This window comes from Monodon monoceros, unplaced genomic scaffold, assembly GCF_005190385.1.
Source record: "Monodon monoceros isolate NGI ecotype Baffin Bay Population unplaced genomic scaffold, NGI_Narwhal_1 Super_Scaffold_14, whole genome shotgun sequence".
Lineage (NCBI taxonomy): Eukaryota > Metazoa > Chordata > Mammalia > Artiodactyla > Monodontidae > Monodon > Monodon monoceros.
The window spans coordinates 42774282-42799870 of record NW_021703770.1 but is presented as its reverse complement, the minus strand read 5'-3'; the positions used below and the strand labels follow the sequence as shown (position 1 = coordinate 42799870).

Genomic DNA, 25589 nt, shown 5'->3' with positions numbered 1-25589 from the left:
GGTATCTACAGAAAATCACCTTTTTCTTAATACCTTAAATATATTATATATTGTATAGATCTTGTAGGATCAGTCACATTTACATGAAACAAGGATATGAAATACCTTCCATCTCTGTATCATGTACTTATTCTATAGGCACTGCTTGTGTGATAGAAGGTGAGACTCACCTGCATGTCAGCTCCTGTTCATCTGTCCAAACTCACAGCACAAAGGAAATTTTCATAGAGGGAGCTTTTTCTCAGAAAAGTTTAATAATGGCTGTTGTGATTAGAATCCTATAGATGTAGACACAATTCCTAGCTGTACTACATGTTCAGTGCTCTTATTACTCCAAAGACAGGGATGTGGTCTGTGTTAATTTATCAGGCACCCAGAATTTTAAAGTGATAGGTTTTGGCACGAAGGTGAGGGGAGAGGGCTGTTGAGCACAGATATTATGCAGGTCTGTGCAGTCCCATAAGCACAGGATTATGACCTTGAGGTCTTGCATCTGTGTCGTCTCTTAGGTTTGCATGTAGAGAAAACTACACTCCAGTCAAGAAACATGAACATAATTTTTCTAATGTTAGGAGAGATTATTGTCTATTCTTAAATAATTTCTTAATATAAGTATTCTCTCTCACTAGCTGTGAAGGAGAAAAGTTTCTAAGGATTATTTATGAAAAGTGACAGACTCTTCCATTCTCTGGTCCCCGACAGAAAAGAGAGATCTATTTTAAGAGATCTATCAACCCATACAGCATTGCCAATTCAATAGTTCATGGAAGTACTTTAGAGAAAAAGAACTGGGCAAAGTAGTTCGATAGTCAATATTATTTAAAAGCAGGAAAGAATATTCTTTAACTATTTTTAACCATATGTAAAAGTAAAAGAATTATGCTCTTTGGGAATACACACATAGTAATAGTCTGAGCTGGTTTGTTTTTTCATATTTGTCATCAAAAGTTGTATTTTTTACTAGTGGTAGTATATGTATCACTATCAATTCCTATAAAACCTCTATATTCAGAATGACAAAAACAATTTTTCACTGTTATTTCACAGCTAGCACATATAATTGTATGTTACTTTTTGATCAGTGATTTTTCCTGGTGACCAAAAACCAATTTTAGAATTCATTGACTGGAGAAGTATTTTTCCTTTTCCATTAGTGAATGCATGAGAACTCTGAAAAATAAATCCTACATCAGAATGCAAAAAATAAATTTTTATTATATACTTTATTTTTAAAAGTTAATCTTTATTGAGCCTTTGCTATGTGCAAGTGTTGTGTTAAACCCACACATATGTAACTCAGTCTTCACAATAGCCATATGAGGTGGTGCTGTTATTAGCTCCATTTTACAGATGAAAAAATTAAGTTGTAAAAAGGTTTAAATACCACAGCTGAAGTCCAGAAGTTCTATGCCAGACCTACAGTACTCACCACACTGTAATACTCCAACTCTAGTGTTTGGTGCACTTTGGGAAGTAGAGTTGCTTTTGCTAGTGAGGTTGTGAGGTAATGGATGACTTTTTTTCATGAGATTTCCTACCACTAGAGCAGAGCGTATTATCTGGTAGGCTTATTTAAGCACACAGCAAAAGTCCTGAACCCTAGTGTCTGCCATACTAGTTTTCTGGTACGTGAGCCATTACATAATGATGAATGTAGCATATAATCTCTTTTTAAGTCCATTTCTTTTCTCAGCCTGGAGTAAGAGAAGTAACATTTATTGAATATCTATCATGGGCAATATCTTTACATACACTATTTCATTCCATTTAACCTTCCTCAAAACTCTGTGATATAAGTACATTTATTCCAATTTTGCATATCAGAAGACTTGAGAAAGATTAAGTAACTTGTTCAAGGCCACAGAGCTAGTAAACGTGAAGCCAATTTACACCTCCTGGTCTAAAAGGAGAAAGAAAAAAGAAAAGAGGGCAAGATGATGGAGGTAGATAAAAGAGCACCTAACAGTGCTCAGGACCACCTCAAATCCTTTTCTGGAATGGATAGTATATAAATAAAATTTACTAAAGGAATTTTAAGAATAGTCAATGGTTAAAAGCAAAAGCACATTTTATTTTTAACTTGATCACTAACTATGTGCTGGGCCCTGAGGGAGTGTCTGTAGATAAAGTGGTGAATATTACAGACTAGAAGACAGACTAGACGGAAATATAGGCAAATATAACTAGGATCTACAATAGGATGTGATGAATATTATTATAGGAAGGTATAGATTTTCATAGCTAGGGAACATGACCTAATTTAGGGGCCAGGAAATGCTTCCAGAATGACATAACATTTAAGATGAAATCAAAAAGGATAAGTAGGGGTTTCTAAAAATGATATTTGTATATCTCTTACAACACTGAATTGTTCTAAACTTGCACTAAAAGAATAGGTGCTACATGGGAATATTAAAATATTCCAGATGATTTATATCAAGCATGTCATAAAGACAGCAACCTTAGGAATTCACTATTTTATTATTTCTTAATAAAATAGGAAATAAATGCACATCAGGGATAAACGCAGATCTGAAGTCCAAGACCTTGGTTTTATGACTCACTGAAAATTTAGGGATAATTTATTGTCTTCTAGCTCTCAAGTACTAAGAAGTGAGTATGAATCACTGAAAGGTTAGTATGATTTTTGAAGGGAATTGCTTCAACCAGACCATACATCCTGGATCTGGCCAGGTGTATTGATCCATCTGAATACTTTCTGCCTGGTTCAATTGTGTGCTTTGTGTGGTCTCAAATGACTCAAATAGTCTCAAATGACTATTGGGGGGAAAAATGATCATTTTCAGATATTTTCTACTTTCAAAAGGAGTTTTTAAAAAGTCAATATGGGGAGGACCTTCAAGATGGCGGAGGAGTAAGAAGACCTCAGACTTCCAAAAGGGCAAGAATATCCCCACATACCTGGGTAGGGCAAAAGAAAAAAGAAAAAACAGAGACAAAAGAATAGGGATGGGACCTGCACCAGTGGGAGGGAGCTGTGAAGGAGGAAAAGTTTCCACACACTAGGAAACCCCTTCACTGGTGGGGACAGAGTTGGGTAGGAGGTAAGCTTCAGAGCCACAGAGGAAAGTGCAGCAACAGGGGTGCAGAGGGCAAAGTACAGAGATTCCCTCACAGAAGATCGGTGACGACCAGCACTCACCAGCCTGAGACACTTCTCTGCTCACCTATAGAGCGGGTGGGGGCTGGGAGCTGAGGCTCAGGTTTCAGAGGTCAGATCCCAGGAAGAGGACTGGGGTTGGCTGCATGAACACACCCTGAAGGGAGCTAGTGAGCCACAGCTAGCCGGGAGTCCAGAAAAATGTCTGGATCTGCCTAAGATGAAAAAGACCATTGTTTCCGGGTGTGCAAGGAGAGGGGATTCCTTCCCTGTCTGCCCATAGAAGGCAGATCACCGCCTAAACGAGCTTCAGAGATGGGCGTGAGCCGTGGCTATCAGCTCGGACACCAGAGATGAGCATGAAACGCTAAGGCTGCGGCTGCAGCCACCAAGAATCCTGTATGCAAAGCACAGGTCACTATCCATATCCACCGCCCCCCACCGCGGGAGCCTGTGCAGCCCACCACTGCCAGTGTCCCATGATCAAGGGACAACATCCCCGGGAGAACACACAGCATGCCTCAAGTTGTTGCAACGTCACACTGGCCTCTGCAGCCACAGGCTCACCCCACATTCCAATTATAACTATCGTACACTTCCCTCCCCCACCGGCCTGAGTGAGCCACAGCCCCCTAATCAGCTGCTGCTTTAACCCCATCCTGCCTGGGTGGGAAGAGATGTCTGAGGGCAACCTACATGCAAAGGTGGGGCCAAACCCAAAGCTGAACCCCAGGAGCTGTGCGAACAAAGAAGAGAAAGGGAAATTTCTCCATGAAGCCTCAGGAGCCGCAGATTAAATCCCCACAAACAACTTGATGTACCCTGCATCTGTGGAATACATGAATAGACAATGAATCATCCCAAAATTGAGGCAGTGGACTTTGGAAACAACTGTGGACTTGGGGTTTGCTGTCTATGAAAGATTTGTTTCTGATTTTTATGTTTATCTTAGCATAGTTTTTAGCACTTGTTATCATTGGTGGATTTCTTTATTTGTTTGATTGCCCTCCTTTTTTATTATTATTACTTTTTTTTACATCTTTATTGGAGTATAATTGCTTTACAATGGTGTGTTAGTTTCTGCTTTATAACAAAGTGAATCAGTTATACATATACATATGTCCCCATATCTCTTCCCTCTTGCATCTCCCTCCCTCCCACCCTCCCTGTCCCACACCTCTAGGTGGTCACAAAGAGCCGAGCTGATCTCCCTGTGCTATGCGGCTGCTTCCCACTAGCTATCTATTTTACGTTTGGTAGTGTATATATGTCCATGCCACTCTCCCACTTTGTCCCAGCTTACCCTTCTACCTCCCCGTATCCTCAAGTCCATTCTCTAGTAGGTCTACATCTTTATTCCCATCTTGCCCCAAGGTTCTTCATCACCTTTTTTTTTTTTCTTTTTAAGTTCCATATATATGTGTTAGCATACGGCATTTGTTTCTCTCTTACTTCACTCTGTATGACAGTCTCCAGGTCCATCCATCTCACTACAAAGGACTCAGTTTTGTTCCTTTTTATGGCTGAGCAATATTCCACTGTATATATGTGCCATGTCTTCTTTATCCCTTCATCTATTGATGGACACTTTGGTTGCTTCCATGTCTTGCAAATATTTTCTCCAATTCTGAGTGCTGTCTTTTTGTCTTGTTTATGGTTTCCTTTGCTGTGCAAAAGCTTTTAATTTCATTGGGTCCTATTTGTTTATTTTTGTTTTAATTTCCATTTCTCTAGAAGGTGGGTCAAAAGGAATCTTGCTGTGATTTATGTCATAGAGTATTCTGCCTGTGTTTTCCTCTAAGAGTTTGATGGTATCTGGCCTTACATTTAGATGTTTAATCCATTTTGAGTTTATTTTTGTGTATGGTATTAGGGACTGTTCTAACTTCATTCTTTTACATGTACCTGTCCAGTTTTCCCAGCACCACTTATTGAAGAGGCTGTCTTTTCTCCATTGTATATTCTTGCCTCCTTTGTCAAAGATAAGGTGAATTTTGTGTGTGTGTTTATCTCTGGGCTATCGAACCTGTTCCATTAATCTACATTTCTGTTTTTGTGCGAGTACCATACTGTCTTGATTACTGTAGCTTTGTAGTATACTCTGACATTAGAGAGCCTGATTCCTCAAGCTCCATTTTCCTTTCTCAAGATTGCTTTAGCTATTCGGGGTCTTTTGTGTTTCCATACAAATTGAGAAATTTTTTCTTCCAGTTCTGTGAAAAATGCCAGTGGTATTTTGATAGAGATTGCAATGAAACTGTAGATTGCTTTGGGTAGTAGAGTCATTTTCACAATGTTGACACTTCCAATCCAAGAACACTGTATATCTCTCCATCTATTTGTATCATCTTTAATTTCTTTCATCAGTGTCTTATAATTGTCTGCATACAGGTCTTTTGTCTCCTTAGGCAGGTTTCTTCCTAGATATATAATACTTTTTGTTGCAATGGTAAGTGGGAGTGTTTTCTTAACTTCACATTCACATTTTTCATCATTAGTGTATAGCAATGCAAAAGATTTCTGTGCATTAATTTTGTATCCTGCTACTTTACAAAATCATTGATTAGCTCTAGTAGTTTTCTGGCAGCATGTTTAGGATTCTCAGTGTATACTATCATCTGCAAACAGTGACAGCTTTAACTCTTCGTTTCCAATTTGGATTCCTTTTATTTCTTATTCTTCTCTAATTGATGTGGCTAAAACTTCCAAAACTATGTTGAATAACAGTGGTGAGAGTGGGCAACCTTGTCTTGTTCCTGATCTTAGTGGAAATGGTTTCAATATTTCACCATTGAGGATGATGTTGGCTGTGGGTTTGTCATGTATGGCCTTTATTATGTTTAGGAAAGTTCCCTCTATGCCTACTTTCTGCAGGGTTTTTATCATAAATCGGTGTTGAATTTTGTCGAATGCTTTCTCTGCATGTATTGAAATGATCATACGTTTTTTTCCCCTTCAATTTGTTAATATGGTGTATCACATTGATTGATTTGCATATATTGAAGAATCCTTGCATTCCTGGGATAAACCACACTTGATCATAGTGTATGTTCCTTTTAATGTGCTGTTGGATTCTGTTTGCTAGTATTTTGTTGAGGATTTATGCATCTAGGTTCATCAGTGATATTGGCCTGTAGTTTTCTTTCCTTGTGACATCTTTGTCTAGTTTTGGTATCAGGGAGATGGTGGCCTCATAGAATGAGTTTGGGAGTGTTCCTCCCTCTGCAATATTTTGCAAGAGTTTGAAAAGGATAGATGTTAGCTCTTCTGTAAATGTTTGATAGAATTTGCCTGTGAAGCCATCTGGTCCTGGGCTTTTGTTGCTTGCAGGATTATTAATCACAGTTTCAATTTCAGTGCTTGTGACTGGTCTGTTCATATTTTCTAGTTCTTCCTGGTTCAGTCTCGACTGGTTGTGCTTTTCTAAGAATTTGTCCATTTCTTCCAGGTTGTCCATTTTATTGGCATACGGTTGCTTGTAGTAATCTCTCATGATCCTTTGTATTTCTACAGTGTCAGTTGTTACTTCTCCTTTTTCATTTGTAATTCTATTGATTTGAGTCTTCTCCCTTTTTTTCTTGATAAGTCTGGCTAATGGTTTATCAATTTTGTTTATGTTCTCAAAGAACCAGCTTTTAGTTTTATTGATCTTTGCTATCATTTCCTTCATTTCTTTTTCATTTATTTCTTATCTGGTCTTTATGACTTTTTTCCTTCTCCTAACTTTGTTTTTTTTTTTTGTTCTTCTTTCTCTAATTGCTTTAGGTGCAAGGTTAGGTTGTTTTTTCGAGATGTTTCCTGTTTCTTAAGGTAGGATTGTATTGCTATAAACTTCCCTCTTAGAACTGCTTTTGCTGCATCCCATAGGTTTTGGGTCATTATGTTTTCATTGTCATTTGTTTCTAGGTACTTTTTGATTTCCTCTTTGATTTCTTCAGTGATCTCTTGGTTATTAAGTAGTGTGTTATTCAGCCTCCATATGTTTGTATTTCTTACAGATTTTTTCCTGTAGTTGATATCTAGTCTCATAGCATTGTGGTCAGAAAAGATACTTGATATGATTTCAATTTTCTTAAATTTACCAAGGCTTGATTTGTGACCCAAGATATGATCTATCCTGGAGAATGTTCCATGATCACTTGAGAAGAATGTGTATTCTGGGTTTTTTTGGATGGAATGCCCTATAAATATCAATTAGGTCCATCTTGTTTAATGTATCATTTAAAGCTTGTGTTTCCTTACTTATTTTCATTTTGGATGATACACCCATTGGTGAAAGTGGGGTGTTAAAGTCCCCTACTATGATTGTGTTGCTGTCGATTTCCCCTTTTATGGTTGTTATTATTTGCCTTATGTATTGAGGTGCTCCTATGTTGGCTGCATAACTAGTTACAATTGTTATATCTTCTTCTTGGGTTGTTCCCTTGATCATTATGTAGTGTCCTTCTTTGTCTCTTGTAATAGTCTTTGTTTTAATGTGTATTTTGTCTGATATGAGAATTGCTACTCCAGCTTTCTTTTGATTTCCGTTTGTATGGAATATCTTTTTCTTTGCCCTCACTTTCAGTCTGTATGTGTCCCTAGGTCTGAAGTGGGTCTCCTGTTGACAGCATATATATGGGTCTTGTTTTAGTGTCCATTCAGCCTATCTATGTCTTTTGGCTGGAGCATTTAATCCATTTAAATTTAAGGTAATTATTGATATGTATGTTCCTATTACCATTTTCTTAATTGTTTTGGGTTTATTATTGTAGGCCTTTTCCTTTTCTTGTGTTTCCTGCCTAGAGAAGTTCCTTTATCATTTGTTCTAAAGCTGATTTGGTGGTGCTGAATTCTCTTAGCTTTTGCTTGTCTGTAAAGGTTTTTTGTTTTGTTTTGTTTTTCTTTTTGCGGTACACAGGCCTCTCACTTCTGTGGCCTCTCCCACTGCAGAGCACAGGCTCTGGTAGTGCAGGCCCAGCGGCCATGGCCCACGGGCCCAGCCACTCCGTGGCACATGGGACCCTCCCGGACCGGGACACGAACCCGTGTCCCCTGTATCAGCAGGCAGACTCTCAACCACTGCACCACCACGGAAGCCCCTGTCTGTAAAGGTTTTAAGTTCTCCATCAAATCTGAATGAGATCCTTGCTGGTAGAGTAATCTTGGTTGTAGATTTTTCTCTTTCCACTTTAAATATATCCTGTCACTCCCTTCTGGCTTGCAGAGTTTCTTCTGAAAGATCAGCTGTTAACCTTATGGGGAATTCCCTTATGTGTTATTTGTTATTTTTTCCATTGCTGCTTTTAATATTTTTCCTTTGTATTTAACTTTTGATAGTTTGATTAATATGTGTCTTGGCGTGTTTCTCCTTGGATTTATCCTGTATGGGACTGTCTGTGCTTCCTGGACTTGGTTAACTATTTCTTTTCCCATATTAGGGTAGTTTTCAACTATAATCTCTTCAAATATTTTCTCAGTCCCTTTCTTTTTCTCTTCTTCTTCTGGGACCCCAATAATTCGAATGTTGGGGCATTTAATGTTGTCCCACAGGTCTCTGAGACTGTCCTCAATTCTTTTCCTTGTTTTTTCTTTCTTCTGCTTTGCAGTAGTTATTTCCACTATTTTTTCTTCCATGTCACTTATCCGTTCTTCTGCCACAGTTATTCCGCTATTGATCCCTTCTAGAGAATTTTTAATTTCATTTATTGTGTTGTTCATCATTGTTTTTTTGGTCTTTAGTTCTTCTAGGTCCTTGGTAAATGGTTCTTGTATTTTCTCCATTCTATTTCCAAGATTTTGGATATTATTTACTATCATTATTCTGAATTCTGTTTCAGGTAGACTGCCTATTTCCTCTTCATTTGTTAGGTCTGATGGGTTGTTGCCTTACTCCTTCATGCGCTGTGTGTTTCTCTGTCTTCTAATTTTGCTTAACTTACTGTGTTTGGGGTCTCCTTTTCGCAGGCTGCAGGTTCATAGTTCCCATTGTTTTTGTTGTCTGTCCCCAGTGGCTAAGGTTGGTTCAGTGGGTTGTGTAGGCTTCCTGGTGGAGGGGACTAGTGCCTGTGTTCTGGTGGATGAGGCTGGATCTTGTCTTTCTGGTGGGCAGGTCCACGCCTGGTGGTGTGTTTTGGGGTGTCTGTGGCCTTATTATGATTTTAGGCAGCCTCTGTGCTAATGGATGTGGTTTTGTTCTTGTCTTGCTAGTTGTTTGGTCTGTGTTGTCCAGCACTGTAGCTTGCTGGTCATTGAGTGGAGCTGGGTCTTGGCATTGAGATGGAGATCTCTTCTGGGAGATTTTCACTGTTTGATATTACGTGGAGCTGGGAGGTCTCTTGTGGAGCAGTGTCCTGAACTTGGCTTTCCCACCTCAGTGGCACAGCCCTGATGCCTGGCTGGAGCACCAAGGGCCTTTTCTCCACATGGCTCAGAATAAAAGAGAGGAAAGAAAGAAGAAAGAAAGAAAGAGAGAGAGAAAGAGAGAGAGAGAGAGGGAGGGAGGGAGGGAGGGAGGAAGAAAGAAAGAAAGATAAAAAATAAAATGATATAAAACTATTAAAATAAAAAATAATTATTAAGACAAAAAATTTTTTAATTAAAAAAAAAAGGGACAGACAGAACCCTAGGACAAATGGTAAAAGCAAAGCTATACAGACAAAATCACACACAGAAGCATACACATACACACTCACAGAACGAGAAAAAAGGAAAAAAATATATATATCATTGCTCCCAAGGTCCACCTCCTCAATTTGGGATGATTCATTGTCTTTTCAGGTATTCCACAGATGCAGGGTACATCCAGTTGCTTGTGGAGATTTAATCCACTGCTCCTGAGGCTGCTGGGAGAGATTTCCCTTTCTTTTCTGTGTTTGCACAGTTCCCGGGGTTCAGCTTTGGATTTGGACCTGCCTCTGCATGTAGGTCACCTGAGGGTGTCTGTTCTTCACACAGACAGTACAGGGTTAAAGTAGCAGCTGATTCAGGGCCTCTGGCCTGCTCAGGCCGGGGGGAGGGAGGGGTACGGATGTGGGGCAAGCTGCAGTGGCAGAAACCAGCATGACGTTGCACCAGCCTGAGGCGCGCCATGCATACTACCCGGGAAGTTGTCCCTGGATCATGGTACCCTGGCAGTGGCAGGCTGCACAGGCTCCCAGGAGGGGAGGTGTGGGTAATGACCTGTGCTTCCACACAGGCTTCTTGGTGGCTGCAGCAGCAGGCTTAGCATCTCATGCCCATCTCTGGTGTCCGTGCTGATAGCCGCGGGCTTGTGCCCGTCTCTGGAGCTCCTTTAAGCATCTCTCTTAATCCCCTTTCCTCGTGCACCAGGAAATAAAGAGGCAAGAAAACGTCTCTTGCTTCTTCGGTACCTCTAGACTTTTTCCCAGACTCCCTCCCAGCTAGCTGTGGCGCACTAGCACCCTTCAGGCTGTGTTCACCCAGCCAACCCCAGGCCTCTCCCTGGGATCCGACTGAATCCCAAGCCTCAGCTCCCAGCCCCCAACCGTCCCGGTGGGTGAGCAGACAAGCCTCTCAGGCTGGTGAGTGCAGGTCTGCACCGATCCTCTGAGTGGGAATCTCTCCACTCTGCCCTCCACACCCCTGTTGCTGCACTTTCCTCCATGGCTCTGAAGCTTCCCCCCTCCGCCACCCACAGTCTCCACCCATGAAGGGGCTTCCTAGTGGGTGGAAAACTTTCCTCCTTCACAGCTCCCTCCCACTGGTGCAGGTCCCCTCCCTATTCTGTTGTCTTTTTTTTTTCTTTTGCCATATCCAGGTACGTGGGCAGTTTCTTGGCTTTTAGGAGGCCTGAGGTTTTCTGCCAGCGTTCAGTAGGTATTCTGTAGGAGTTGTTCCACATGTAGATGTATTTCTGATGTATTTGTGGGGAGGAAGGTGATCTCTGTGTCTTACTTTTCCGCCATCTTGAAGCTCTCTCTATTATTACTACTTTTAAATTTTGTTATTTTAATAACCTTATTTATTTTGTTATCTTAATTTTTTCTCTCTCTCTTTTTCCTGCGTTTTCTTCTGAGCTGTGTGGCTGACAGTGTCCTGATGCTCTGGCCTGATGTCAGGCCTGAGTTTCTGAGCGGGGAGAGTTGAGTTCAGGACATGGGACCACCAGAGACCTACTGGCCCCATGTGATATCAATCAGTGAGAGCTCTCCCAGACATCTCCATCTCAACACTAAGCCCCAGCTCCACCCAACCACCAGCAAGCTCCAGTGCTGGACTCCTAATGCCAAACAACTAGCAAGATAGGAAAACAACCCCACCCATTCACAGAGAGGTATCCTAAAATCATACAAAGTTCACAGACACCCAAAACACAACAGCAGACATGGTCCTTCCACCAGAAAGACAAGATCCAGCCCCACCCACCAGAACACAGGCACCAGTGCCCTCCACCAGAAACTCTACACAAACCACTGAATCAATCCTTTCCCACTGGGGGCAGACACCAAAAACATCTGGAACTACAAACCTGCAGGCTTTGAAAAGGAGACCCCCAAACAGAGTAAGTTAAACAAAATGGGAAGACAGAGAAATATGCATCAGATGAAGAAGCAAGGTAAAAACCCACCAGACCAAATAAATGAGGAGGAAATAGTCAGTCTACCTGAAAAAGAATTCAGAGTAAGTATAGAGAAGAAGATCCAAAATCTTGGAAATAGAATGGAGAAAATACAAGAAACTTTTAACAAGGCCTAGAAGAACTAAAGAGCAAACAAACAATGATGAACAACAAAGTAAATGAAATTTAAAATTCTCTAGAAGGAATCAATAGCAGAATAAATAGGCAGAAGAACAGATAAATGACCTGGAGGATAAAATAGTGGAAATAAATACTGCAGAGCAGAATATAGGAAAAAGATTGAAAAGAATTGAGGACAGTCTCAGAGATGTCTGGGACAACATTAAATGCACCAATATTCAAATTATAGGGTTCCCAGAGAAGAAGAGAAAAAGAAAGGGACTGAAAAGATATTTGAATAGATTATACTTAACAACTTCCCTAACATGGGAAACGAAATAGTCAATCAATTCCAGGAAATGCAGAGAGTCCCCTATGGGATAAATTCATAGAGAAACATACCAAGACACATCTTAATCAAACTATCAAAAGTTAAATTCAAAGAAAAAATGTAAAAGCAGCAAGGGAAAAGCGACAAATAACATACAAGGGAATCCCCATAAGGTTAACGGCTGATCTTTCAGCAAAAATGCTGCAAGCCAGAAGAGGGTGGAAGGACATATTTAAAATGATGAAAGGGAAAAACCTAAAACCAAGATTACTCTACCAGCAAGGATGTCATTCACATTCAACAGAGAAATTAAAACCTTTACAGCCAAGCAAAAGTTAAGAGAATTCAGCACCACCAAACCAGCTTTTCAACAAATGCTAAAGGAACTTCTCTAGACAGGAAACACAAGAGAAGGAAAAGACCTACAGAAACAAACCCAAAACAATTAAGAAATTGGTAATAGGAACATACATATAGATAATTACCTTAAATGTAAATGGATTAAATGCTCCAGCTGAAAGACATAGACTGGCTGAATGGATACAAAAACAAGACCTACATATATGCTGTCTACAAGAGACCCACATCAAACCTAGGGGTTCATACAAACTGAAAGTGAGGAGATGGAAAAAGGTATTCCATGCAATGGAAATCAAAAGAAATCTGGAGTAACAATTCTCATATCAGACAAAATAGACTTTAAAATAAAGACCATTACAGGAGACAAAGAAGGACACTTCATAATGATCAAGGGATCATTCCAAGCAGAAGATACAATAATTGTAAATATTTATGCACCCAACATAGGAGTGCCTTAATACACAAGGCTAATGCTAACAGCCATAAAAGGGGAAATCGACAGTAACACAATCATAGTAGGAGACTTTAACACCCCACTTTCACCAATGCAAAGACATCCAAAATGAAAATAAATAAGGAAACACAAGCTTTAAATGAAACATTAAAAAAGATGGGGTTAATTGATATTTATAGGACATTCCATCCAAAAACAACATAATACACTTTTTTCTCAGTAGCTCATGGAACATTCTTTAGGATAGATCATATCTTGGGTCACAAATCAAGCCTTGGTAAATTTAAGAAAACTGAAATCATATCAAGTACCTTTTCTGACCACAACGCTATGAGACTAGATATCAATTATAGGGGAAAAAAACTGTAAAAAGTATGAAAACATGGAGGTTAAACAATATGCTACTAAACAACCAAGAGATCTCTGAAGAAATCAGAAAGGAAATCAAAAAACATCTAGAAACAAATCACAATGGAAACACAATGACCCAAAATCTATCGGATGCAACAAGAGGGAAGTTTATATACAATCCTACGTCAAGAAACAAGATAAATCTCAAATAAGAAACATAACCTTACACCTAAAGCAATTAGAGAAAGACCCACCAAAAAAAAAAAAAAAAAAAAAACAAAGTTATCAGAAGGAAAGTAATCATAAAATCAGGTCAGAAATAAATGAAAAAGAAATGAAGAAAACAGTAGCAAAGATCAATAAAACTAAAATCTGGTTCTTTGAGAAGAAAAACTAAATTGATAAACCATTAGCCAGGGTCATTAAGAAAAAAAAGAGAGAAGAATAAAATTAACAGAATTAGAAATGAAAAACGAGAAGTAACAACTGACACTGCAGAAATACAAAGGATCATGAGAGATTACTACAGGCGACTATATGGCAATAAAATGTACAATCTGGAAGAAATAGACAAATTCTTAGAAAAGCACAACCTTCCGAGACTGAACCAGGAAGAATTAGAAAATATAAACAGACCAATCACAAGCACTGAAATTGAAACTGTGATTAAAAAATCTTCCAGCAAACAAAAGCCCAGGACCAGATGACTTCACAGGCAAATTCTATCAAACATTTAGAGAAGAGCTAACACTGATCCTTCACAAACTCTTCCAAAATATAGCAAAGGGAGGAACACTCCCAAACTCATTCTACGAGTCCACCATCACCCTGATACCAAAACCAGACAAAGATATCAAACAAAACAAACTACAGGTCAATATCACTGATGAACATAGATGCAAAAATCCTCAACAAAATACTAGTAAACAGAATCCAACAGCACACTAAAGGATCACACACCCTGATCAAGTGGGGTTTATCCCAGGAACGCAGGGATTCTTCAATATACACAAATCTATCAATGTGATACACCATATTAACAAATTTAAGAATAAAAACAATATGATATCTCAATAAATGCAGAAAAATTATCAACAAAATTCAACACCGATTTATGATAAAAACCCTCCATAAAGTGGGCATAGAGGGAACTTACCTCAACATAATGAAGGCCATATATGACAAACCCACAGCCAACATCATTCTCAATGGTGAAAAACTGAAACCATTTCCACTAAGATCAGGAACAAGCCAAGGTAGCCCACTCTCATAGCTATTATGCAACATAGTTTTGGAAGTTTTAGTCACAGCAATCAGAGACAAAAAGAAATAAAAGGAATCCAAATTGGAAAAGAAGAAGTAAAACTGTCACTGCAGATGACATGATACTGTACATAGAGAATCCCAAAGATGCTAGCAGAAAGCTACTAGAGCTAAACAATGAATTTGGTAAAGTAGCAGGATACAAAATTAATGCACAGAAATCTCTTGCTTTCCTATACACTAATGATGAAAAATCTGAAAGAGAAATTAAGGAAAGACTCCCATTTACCATTGCAACAAAAAGAACTAAATACCTAGGAATAAACCTACCTAAGGAGGCAGAAGACCTGTATGCAGAAAACTTACAGTTTATAGACACTGATGAAAGAAATTAAAGATGATACAAACAGATGGAGAGATATACCATGTTCTTGGATTGGAAGAGTCAACATTGTGAAAGTGACTATACTACCCAAAGCAGTCTACAGATTCAGTGCAATCCCTATCAAAATACCAATGGCATTTTTCAAAGAACTAGAAGAAGAAAATTCACAATTTGTATGGAAACACAAAAGACCCCAAGTACCCAAAGCAATCTTGAGAAAAAGAAACAGAGCTGGAGGAATCAGGCTCCCTGACCTCAGACTATACTACAAAGCTACAGTAATCAAGACAGTATGGTAGTGGCAAAAAAACAGAAATATAGATCAATGGAACATGATAGAAAGCCCAGAGATAAACCCATGCACATATGGTCACCTTATCTTTGATAAAGGAGGCAAGAATGTACAATGGAGAAAGATACCCTCTTCAATAAGTGGCGCTGGGAAAACTGGACAGCTACATGTTAAAGAATACAATTAGAACACTTCCTAACACCATACACAAAAATAAACTCAAAATGGATTAAAGACCTAAATGTAAGACCAGACACTATAAAACTCTTAGAGGAGAACACCGGCAGAACACTCTGTGACATAAATCACAGCAACATCCTTTTTGACCCACCTCCTAGAGAAATGGCAGGACTTGAATAAAGATGTAGACATAGAGGGTGGACTTGAGGACATGGTGAAGGGGAATGGGAAGCTGGAACGAAGTGAGAGAGTAGCATTGACATATATACACTACCAAATGTAAAATAGATAGCTAGAGGGAAGCAGCTGCATTGCATAGGGAGATCAGCACATTGCTTTGTGACCACCTAGAGGGGTGGGATAGGGACGGTGGGAGTGAGATGCAAGAGGGAAGTGTTATGGGGATATAAGGGTATGTATAGCTGATTCACTCTTTTATACAGCAGAAACTAACACAACATTGTGAAGCAATTATACTCCAGTAAAGATGTTAACAAAAAAGTCAATATAATTTTAAACAAAGTTTTATCACATTCTGGTGCTTTTCAAAAACTGTTAACTTTTCTTGAGCACATTATTTTTGTATATATACACTAGAATCCCTTTTCATACAATAGGAGTTTACAAATCTAATATCTTTTTTTTTCCTTCTGTATCCTCATTAAACCTATGAATAATATTTTGTGAGTAAATTAATTCTGCCATGCACTTTAATGTGTTTTGTGGGCTATTGCCAACTAATGTGTCTGAGACTTTCAAAACATAGTCTTGCTTTGCAGTAGCTGTTAAGAGACTCCAACAAGAGCACACAAGGAAGGTTCTGATGTTTCTGAAGAATGCTTGGAACACAGTTGTAAATGTAGTAAATAGAGACAGAATAACATAAAACAAATTGGTTGTGTTTAAAACATTTCTTTGTCTCCAGTTATTTAAAAAGCTGATATTTCTTGAAATAAAAAGATCCAAGAAATCAGAGGTACACGCAACTGTAACGTAACGTCACTGGCAAATACTATTCAGTAAACCTGGATTAACCTTTCATAATTAGCACTTCTCAGCCCAAGAAATCCCTAATATTCCACCCTAATTCCATTGTAACAAAATCCCTATAAGCTAAGTCATAAAAGCAACACTAACCCCTTCCAAAGCAGAGAAACAAAAATGTAGCACTATTTTCTACCGTGAAAGAAAGTTCTGGGCTGGCCATTTACATTATAGGATCTCAGATTTCAGTAAGGATTAAAGGCTGTATATTTTAAACAAGAGACATATAGAAATATCATGAAGATATTAGGACCCCTTCCCTACTTCTCCCATACTCCATATACCACATCTTAACCTAGCCAGCATAGAAAAATATAAGGATTTTCTTTGGACCTCAGAAAGTCTACCTTAAATTACCCAAGATTCAAAAAGCTCCACTTGTCACAGTAGTCATAAAATGCAGGCAGATTATCTGGGCCCCTTTATAAGTTTATTTCTTTGTGTACATATCTGAGGAAAAGAGGGGAAAGAAGTGCCTTGTTTGGATTGCAAAGTAAATTTAATTTTTCCAAATCATATTCACATCCATGTATATAAGTAAATGAACCATTTAGCTATTGCTATATAGCAAACCACCCAAAACTGAATGGCTTAAACCACAATTCTGCATGTAGGCAATTTAGGGCGAGATCATCTTGGTGGTCTCAGCTGGCTCCCTTTTGGCGTCTGTAATCAGCTTCATGCCAGCTTTACTGATCTTAGCTGGGCTTTCTCATATGTCTAGGACCTCAGCTAGGATGAATCCACTGACTCAGCTTTGTTCTATGTGGTTTTAATCCTCCAGCATAGGAGTTGGCAAAACTACAGCTCACTGCCTGTCTTTATATATAAGGTTTCACTGGAATAGAGCCATACCCATTTGTTTATTTATTGCCTATGTTTGCTTTCACAATAAAACAGGGAAGTTGAGTAGTTGTGACAGGAACCATATGGCCTTCAAAGCCTAAAACCTTTACTATCTGGCCCTTTACATAAAATGTTTGCTTGGGGCTTCCCTGGTGGCGGAGTGGTTAAGAGTCCGCCTGCCGATGCAGGGGACACGGGTTCGTGCCCCGTTCCGGAAGGATCCCACATGCCGCGGAGCCGTTGAGCCTGCGCATCCGGAACCTGTGCTCCGCAACGGGAGAGGCCACAACAGTGAGAGGCCCACATACCGCAAAAAAAAAAAAAAAGTTTGCTGACCCCTGCTCTAGCAGGGCTCATTTACATGACAATGTCAGAGATCCAAGCAAAAGAGTGGAAACTCACAAGGTCTCTTGGGGCCTAGATTTGAAACCACCACAGCGTCACTTCTGCCATGTTCTGTTGGCCAAAGCAAGTTAGAGTCCAGCCCAGATCCAAGAAAAGGGGAAATAGAATCCATGTCTAGATGGAGAAGTAAAAAGTCACATTTCAAAGGGCATGGGTTCAGGGAGCAGTGAAGGACTCTGGTCATATTTATAACCTGCCTCACTAGATCACATAACAATTGCCTTCAGACTAAAAGAATTGTGATGGAATAGGTGGATATATTTATAACATTTCATTAGGAAAGCCCATAAGAATCATGTGAGTCACTGTTCATCAAATACCTGACCTGTAGATTTTTGTCAAAAGGATGTATCCATAATTATTTTGGTAGAGATTATCTTTAGCACAAAGTGAGAGAGTGGCATGGACATATATACACTACCAAATGTAAAATAGATAGCTAGTGGGAAGCAGCCGCATAGCACATGGAGATCAGCTCGGTGCTTTGTGACCACCTAGAGGGGTGGGATAGGGAGGGTGGGAGGGAGGGAGACGTAAGAGGGAAGAGATATGGGAACATATGTATATGTATAACTGATTCACTTTGTTATAAAGCAGAAACTAACACACCACTGTAAAGCAATTATACTCCAATAAAGATGTTACAGAAAACAAAAACAAACAAACAAAAAAAAACCTAGGCCCTGGAAGAGTCAGATAGGAGGCTGATTGTTCATTATACAACCTTAGGAGATAGTTATTGACTTTGATTCCTGATCCTGAAGGGAAATAAGATAAAGCTCAATTAAAATTACTGAACTCATTTAGGTGACTAGGTTATGGAAACAAATAGACCCAAGATGTAGGATGATTCCAATGCAATAAAAGTTTTCCTAGTAAATAGTCCACACAATGATTCAGGGACACAGACTTCTCTCACCTATGGGCCTGCCAGTCCTAAGGCAGGTCTTCATCTTACTAGCAGAAAAGAAAAAAAGAAGGTGGAGGAGGCTCACATCTTTCCTGAAAGTCTTGGCTCAAAAGTAGTACACAGCACTTCTGCTCATATTCTGTTGGTGAGAACTCGTCAGTTGGCTACACCTAACTGCAAGGGATAATGGAATTTGTAAGTCTAACTCTATATCTAGAAAGAAGAAAGAAATGGATTTTGATGAACAGTTTGGAGTCTGTGCCATAGTCTACCTTCTGGTCATCAGGTGTTCATTTGCATCTTTCTTTTCACATTTATAGAACACATTACCTTCACAAGGGAGACCGCCCAAAGTCTCCTCCAGTTACTGCTTCTAGCTCAAATCCAGGATCCCTGGATGATGTTTAGTCTTATCTGTAAGGTCAGGATGTAGCCCTTTAAGGTCTGAAATGCCCAACCCCTGCACACACACGGATAAAATATACAATGATAAAACTAGGCCAGGATAAATGCCATAAAACTGCCGCTCAGAAAACAGATGAATAGGAAATACACAACATTCACAGGTTAGTTGCAAAGATGAATTCATGCTGGGAAGGTATTTTAATGAAGGAAGTTCCACTATTAGACACCAGATCTCCATTCTAAGAGGAACCCTGTTTTCTGTTCTTCTTTAAGAGTTTCTTCTTGGTCCATTATCATCCGTGACCACACCTGAGTCAGCCCATTGTAGAACATTACCTTTCTTGTGGGTTATGCAGTATTCACAGCCTGCTTCTAGCTCATATGAGTTTGGGGGCCCAAAATTATTTTAAGCCTTAAATAGTCAAAGGATTTTAACACAAGGATCAAAATTTATTTGGCAATACAGTTGGTCAAAATTTTAGTAGAATTCTGATCAATTTACATACAATAAGTTTCATGGGCCATACCTAAAATTACTTCTTAGGCACAGTGTTCAAGACTTGTTTACTTCTTTGCTAAAACCTATGAAGACAAGAATTCTATCTTAATCCATCACTGTATACTAGAATCCAGCATTTACTAATTCCCTGTAGGAACACAAAGTAGGAACATTTGTTCAATATAAAAAGTGCCTAACATAATACCTACAATATAATTAGTGTTCATCCAATGGTAGCTGTTGAAGCTCATTGGAATTGGAGATAGCAAACCAGGGGCTTAATTCTAGCTCTACTTCTACATAGCTGGGTAAGATCATGCAAGTTAGTTTCCTCATATTCTAAATCTTTCTCACATTATTGTTGTTGCTTTGCACTTTTATAATTCACCTCCAATCCTTGTTTTTTTTGCACTTTTATGATTCACTACCAACAAGTGATGAGGAAAGGACTAATCTTGAGATCAAAATATCATGAGAAGCCCATAGGCATATCTTTAGGAAAGTATTCAAACTACAGGTGCTATAAGGATAATAGGATTTGTTACAAGAATCAGTTGTCATCCAACCCAGCATGATCCATTAAACACAGGCTTCATCTAATGCCATGAGATTTGAGTGGGGCCTATTATAGGTGGTTAATTGTTTGAGAACCCTGTGATGGTTTATGTAGCTTTGGAAATGCATCAGTGAACACATATTTTTTGAAATTTTGTTGTTTGTAATGAAATTCATAATATGTCTAATATCACAAAATAGCCAAGGAGAAGCTGGAGCTGTGCACTGTGTACAATAAAACTTCTCTTTAAAATTTGGTAAGTGACTTTAGGTCAGTGATTCCAACCCTGGCTGCACATTAAAGTCATTTGGAGAGGTTTTTATGAATACCAGTGCGTGAACCTCACTCCAGAGATTCTGATATAAATGCAATTTTAAAACCTCCCCAGTGATTCTGATGGATAACCACTGCTTTTAAAAGGGAAATATGTCATCATGAAGGACACCTTTTTTAGTGTCTGTTACTAGAGGCAAGAAAATATCCTGCCTATACTACAGCTTTTATACAGTGTTATTACTTGGACTAGTCATGGCCTTTTTAGTCATTTTTAGATGAAAAATTGTTTGTTTTGTGAGGAGGGATGGGATGAGCAGTAGGGGGTTGGCTTAGGGAGGCTCCATGATAGTCAACAAAGTAACACTTGCCCCTTCCTCTGCAGCACATCATGCTTGTGCAGCGTCAGATGTCTGTGATAGAAGAGGACTTGGAAGAATTCCAACTCGCTCTGAAACACTATGTGGAGAGCGCTTCCTCCCAAAGTGGTTGCTTGCGGTAAGTGCTCCTGTGCATGTGTCTTAGATGAAGGTGGGGTCTGGAGGACTGGTATTTGAGAATCTTCATCTAAAGTTATGCTGGTCATTCTAGCCCTCAGGGTGATGCATTTTGCAGAGTTAAACAGGCTATTTTCTCTTTTATCCTTGGACTCTGTGTGGATTTGAGCATTAGGAGCACCAAGGGAAGTCAAATAGACTGAAATTCCTCCTTTTGCATCCAGGCAGACTCACACTCTGATTTAAATCATCTCTGGTATATGAGGCCTCAACTCTAGTGCATCTAGCTCTGATTGCTACCTTGAGAGTGCGCCCTATGGCCTAATAACCACCATTTCAGCCATTCATTATGAAATTGCACCATCTCTGAAGTCTTGATGGCAGGACTTTGTCATTTAAAAAAAAAAAAGTTATTTCCATGGCCACTCCAGCTCAGGCTTCTGTTATCTCAGGCTACTAAAATATACTAACTATACCTCATCTTCAGTTTCTCTACTCCAAGTAGTCCGAGAAACAACTACTACAATTATAATTTCCCGGAAACAATTATCATAGAATTCTCTTACTCAGAAACCTGCAATAACTATCTAATGAGTAGCTTATCAAATGCCAGAAGTTTATCCTTACCCTACAATTATACTACCAACAGACCCCAGAGATCCATAGCACTGCTACCATTTGTTCTCCCTCACCTGAACACTATGCCTCAACAGTGCCCAGCTGCATATTGCCTTTCCAGCATAATCTATTGTCTTACTGCTGTGCCTTCGATCTGGCCACTCTCCTTCCCAGAAGTGTGCACCCAGCTTCAGGTCTCTGCCAGACCATGCTCTACCTTAATGCCAAAGATCAAACTCACCTGCTCCTGGAAAACTGCCACAACCAAATCCACCCCTACCTTAGGAGCTTGTTTAAATTGTATTTCACAATACTCTTAGAACATTGGGAAAGCTTTTTAGCACATGTGTGCATGCATGTATGTGCACATAGAAACACATACTTTATGTCTCTTTGGTGTTCCTCCCAGTAATTACTAGTTATATTTTATTCGCACTCTGGCAGAATACTTCTGCAGCTAAGAAGTCTGGCTCTGGAATTAAACATGGGTTGTATTAACTTTGTGGGTTTGGGAAAGAGAAAAACAAATACCGTATGCTAACACATATATATGGAATCTAAAAAAAAAAAAGGTTCTGAAGAACGTAGGGGTGGGACAGGAATAAAGATGCAGATGTAGAGAATAGACTTGACACAGGGAAGGGGAAGGGGAAGTTGGGATGAAGTGAGAGAGTAGCATTGACATATATACACTACCAAATGTAAAATAGATAGCTAGTGGGATGCAGCCTCATAGCACAGGGAGATCAGCTCGGTGCTTGTGACCACCAGAGGGATGGGATAGGGAGGGTGGGAGGGAGATGCAAGAGGGAGGGGATATGGGGGTATATGTATACATATAGCTGATTCACTTTGTTATATAGCAGCAACTAACACAACATTGTAAAGCAATTTTACTCCAACGAAGATGTTAAAAAAAAAGTTACTGAAAAACCCAAGCAGAGCAATTGTGTGACCCATGTATAACACACACACACACACACACACACACACACACACATTTTTGATTACTCTTTTCGCATATTTTGTAATCATGAAGGCTTATTTAATCCCTGTGTTTGGCACGGGGAGGTACCAACTGAATATATGTGATGCACACAGTGTATTCTCAGAACCATGCATGACTTTGGAAAGTTGAGAATAGTTTCTGCTTCCAAGGATCTAGGAAACCAGTTGGGAAAATAGGATACTCATTCATGAACAATTAAAGCCATGTTCTTGGCCTTAATTTCACAGCTGTTAAGTAGAATAAAATGATTTCTGAAGTCACTCTCAGCTACCAAATTCTAGAATTTGTATGTATTCTGAACTCCATGTCAAGGATGTAGGGAAGATGAATGTGGAACTGCATTGTAAGAATCAACCCTGGGAGTTGTACTATGGCCAAAGAAACATCCTTAAGAACTCATGGTACCCTGTGGCACATTGAACCATTAATTTATCAGCATTTTTATAGAGACAAAATAAATGGGTGGCCGTAGTGTGGTGGAGAATTGTGGGAACTATCCCTCCTGTGTGCCCTTTACTCCAGTGATTAGGATCTGTGAGTTAAGGTAGGCCACCTGGGGAACAGAGGAAGCCAAGACGAAGTGTGTCCTGTTCCTGATGAGCCAAGCTACCTTAGGTAAGATGTTTAACCCCAATCGTTCCTGAGCTACATCATTTTTCCCCATTTCACTGACATTTTCCAGCTCCTGGAATGTTCACGGTGTCCTGGAGCTCAGGGCTGAAGCTCTAAGTGACCTTATCCAGAGACAGCTTAGCCAAAGAACTCTTGCTTTAGCCAGTGAATTTTTAAGTGCCACAGGAAGTATGAATACATTGAGGAGGAAGACTGAGGGTGTTTAAGTTAGTACAGTCACAAAGCAAAAGCTCAGAGTTACATCATGTAATTTTAAGTTTGCAAATAATTGAAAGCTAATCATTCAAGCCCTAAGCCCTTTTAACAGAAATATTGCTGACTGAAGTTTCTAAAAATTTTATCATTAACCTTTTCTTGCTGTCTCAGTGTCATCACTGCATATGTATTATTATCTGTATTGTACAGTCTCAAATATCAATGTCCTTAAATGTCATTGCTGTGTATTGGTCAGTTTTGCCCTTAATTGAAAGCACCCAGTCTGTAGAACAATTTTGATTAGCATTTTCACCCATAGTCCTTTGAGACACAATCTGAACTGGTCTTTCAACTCTTCCATCTGGCTCTTGACCAGATGGCCTACAGTCAGGAAGAAGGAGAAAGGAGCAACACCAACAAGCCATCCTCTCATGTCTGAACCTAAGGACAGAAAGTTTCCCAGAAGTCCTTGCTTCTCAGCATACTTCCCTTGGCATCTCATCGGCCCAACTCAAGTTACATGGCTATTCCTGGTTACAGGGGAGGTTAGAAAACAAATATTTAGCAGAAAGGAGATTGTGATGACTGTCTCAGCCCAGCACTGATTGGTACATTGGATATATTGCAAAATGAACAACGGCAGGGTTCGGTTAGACAGAGGGGAATAACAGTTGGGGAGGCAACAGACAGTATCTACCATATGATTCCCAGAGTGACTGTGAAGGTAAAATGACTTAATCCATGGGAAATGCTTAAACCAGGGCCTGGAACAGAGCAATACATGTTAGCAACCATCGCCATTGTTATTAGTATGTATAATAATGTAATAATTGTTATCATCATTATTATTGGCTTGCTGCTCCTCATTGTTTTCAAAGATTTGTCTTTCTCCCTCATTTTCTTTTCTGTTCCTTTTAATTCTGTCATGTTTCTCAACTTTGATAGCATTAAGGCTTAGCTTTCACTCACCTAAGGAAAGTGCTACTTTGTTTTTCACTATTGAGCTAACAGCTAACACACACACACACACATATACACACATACAATATACCAATTACTGGGCAAAACATTCTACATGTAATGCTTTATTTAGTACTCAGTACTATTATTACCACCATTTAACAGGTGAGGAAACAGGTTAAGTAATGGGCCCAAGGTGACAAAGCTCTAATACATGGTGGATGAAGGTAAGCCTGTATGGCTATACTTCAAACCACTACCTTATCACACTGTGTTTATCTTCTTCAGTCCTTCAAAACTTGAGCATCAGGCTAAAATTTTGTGAATTTCTTGTGGCTAGTCTGGAAAATGGCAGGTTCAGATAGCAGGATAAGTGATTTTTATATGTAATAAGTAATACAAATGAATTAGTTTGTAGGAGGCAGTTCATAGTCATGGATTGAAATTTGACCATTACATTGTCAGATTACATTTGGGGATTACAGATCCTTTTCGACTATGATGAGAACTATGGATTCTCTTCCCAGGAAAAAGTAGATATGCACAGTAATTTTCAGCTCATTTCTGATTTCAAGGAACCCCCCCAAAAGCCCATCTATAAACTCCTGGGGTTAGAAAATCTCCAGTTTCACTTTCTGTTCAATTCCTTTGATTATGTTATAAACCTTTCCCGAGAAAATCTGAAATTGAACTAAGAACAATACTTGCTACATCATATCTTAACTGAAGCAAGCTCGATCAATAGCTCTGTGAAAAACACCAAACTACAAGCCAAATAAGTATTACAATTTCTGTGTAGTTACCACCATCTGCTGGCCACACTTAGGTAAATCCTAAATTTACACTGAGCTTGGCTATTTTACCGTATGTTCGCTATTAAATCAATATTCTATTCTCCCAATTTTTCCCAATCTCTCAATTTATTGGGACTGAGATATACACACTACTTTATATAAAATAGATAATAAGGATCTACTGTGTAGCACAGGGAAGTCTACTCAATACTCTGAAATGACCTATATGGGAAAAGAATCATAAGAGTGGATATATGTCTATGTATAACTGATTCACTTTGCTGTAAACCCAAAACTAACACAACATTGTAAATCAACTATACTCCAATAAAAATTATTTTAAAAAAATTAAAAAAGAGTAGTTTATACAAACTACTATGTATAAAATAGATAAGCAACAAGGATGTATTGTATAGCACAGGGAATTATAACCATTAACTTGTAATAACATTTAATGGAGTATAATCTGCAAAACTACTGAATCACTATGCTGTATACCTGAAATATAATGTAAATCAACTATACTTC

The 25589-nt window shown here is 39.1% G+C and overlaps 1 protein-coding gene across 1 annotated transcript in view; it reads left to right on the top strand.

Moving 5' to 3' along the window:
• The window catches only part of NECAB1 (N-terminal EF-hand calcium binding protein 1), a 284871-nt gene that overhangs the window by 252287 nt on the left and 6995 nt on the right, over window positions 1-25589 (top strand). The window contains exon 10 of the mRNA XM_029223075.1: window positions 20741-20853. Coding sequence (XP_029078908.1) covers window positions 20741-20853 — 113 coding nt within the window. The remainder of the gene's footprint in view (window positions 1-20740; window positions 20854-25589) is intronic.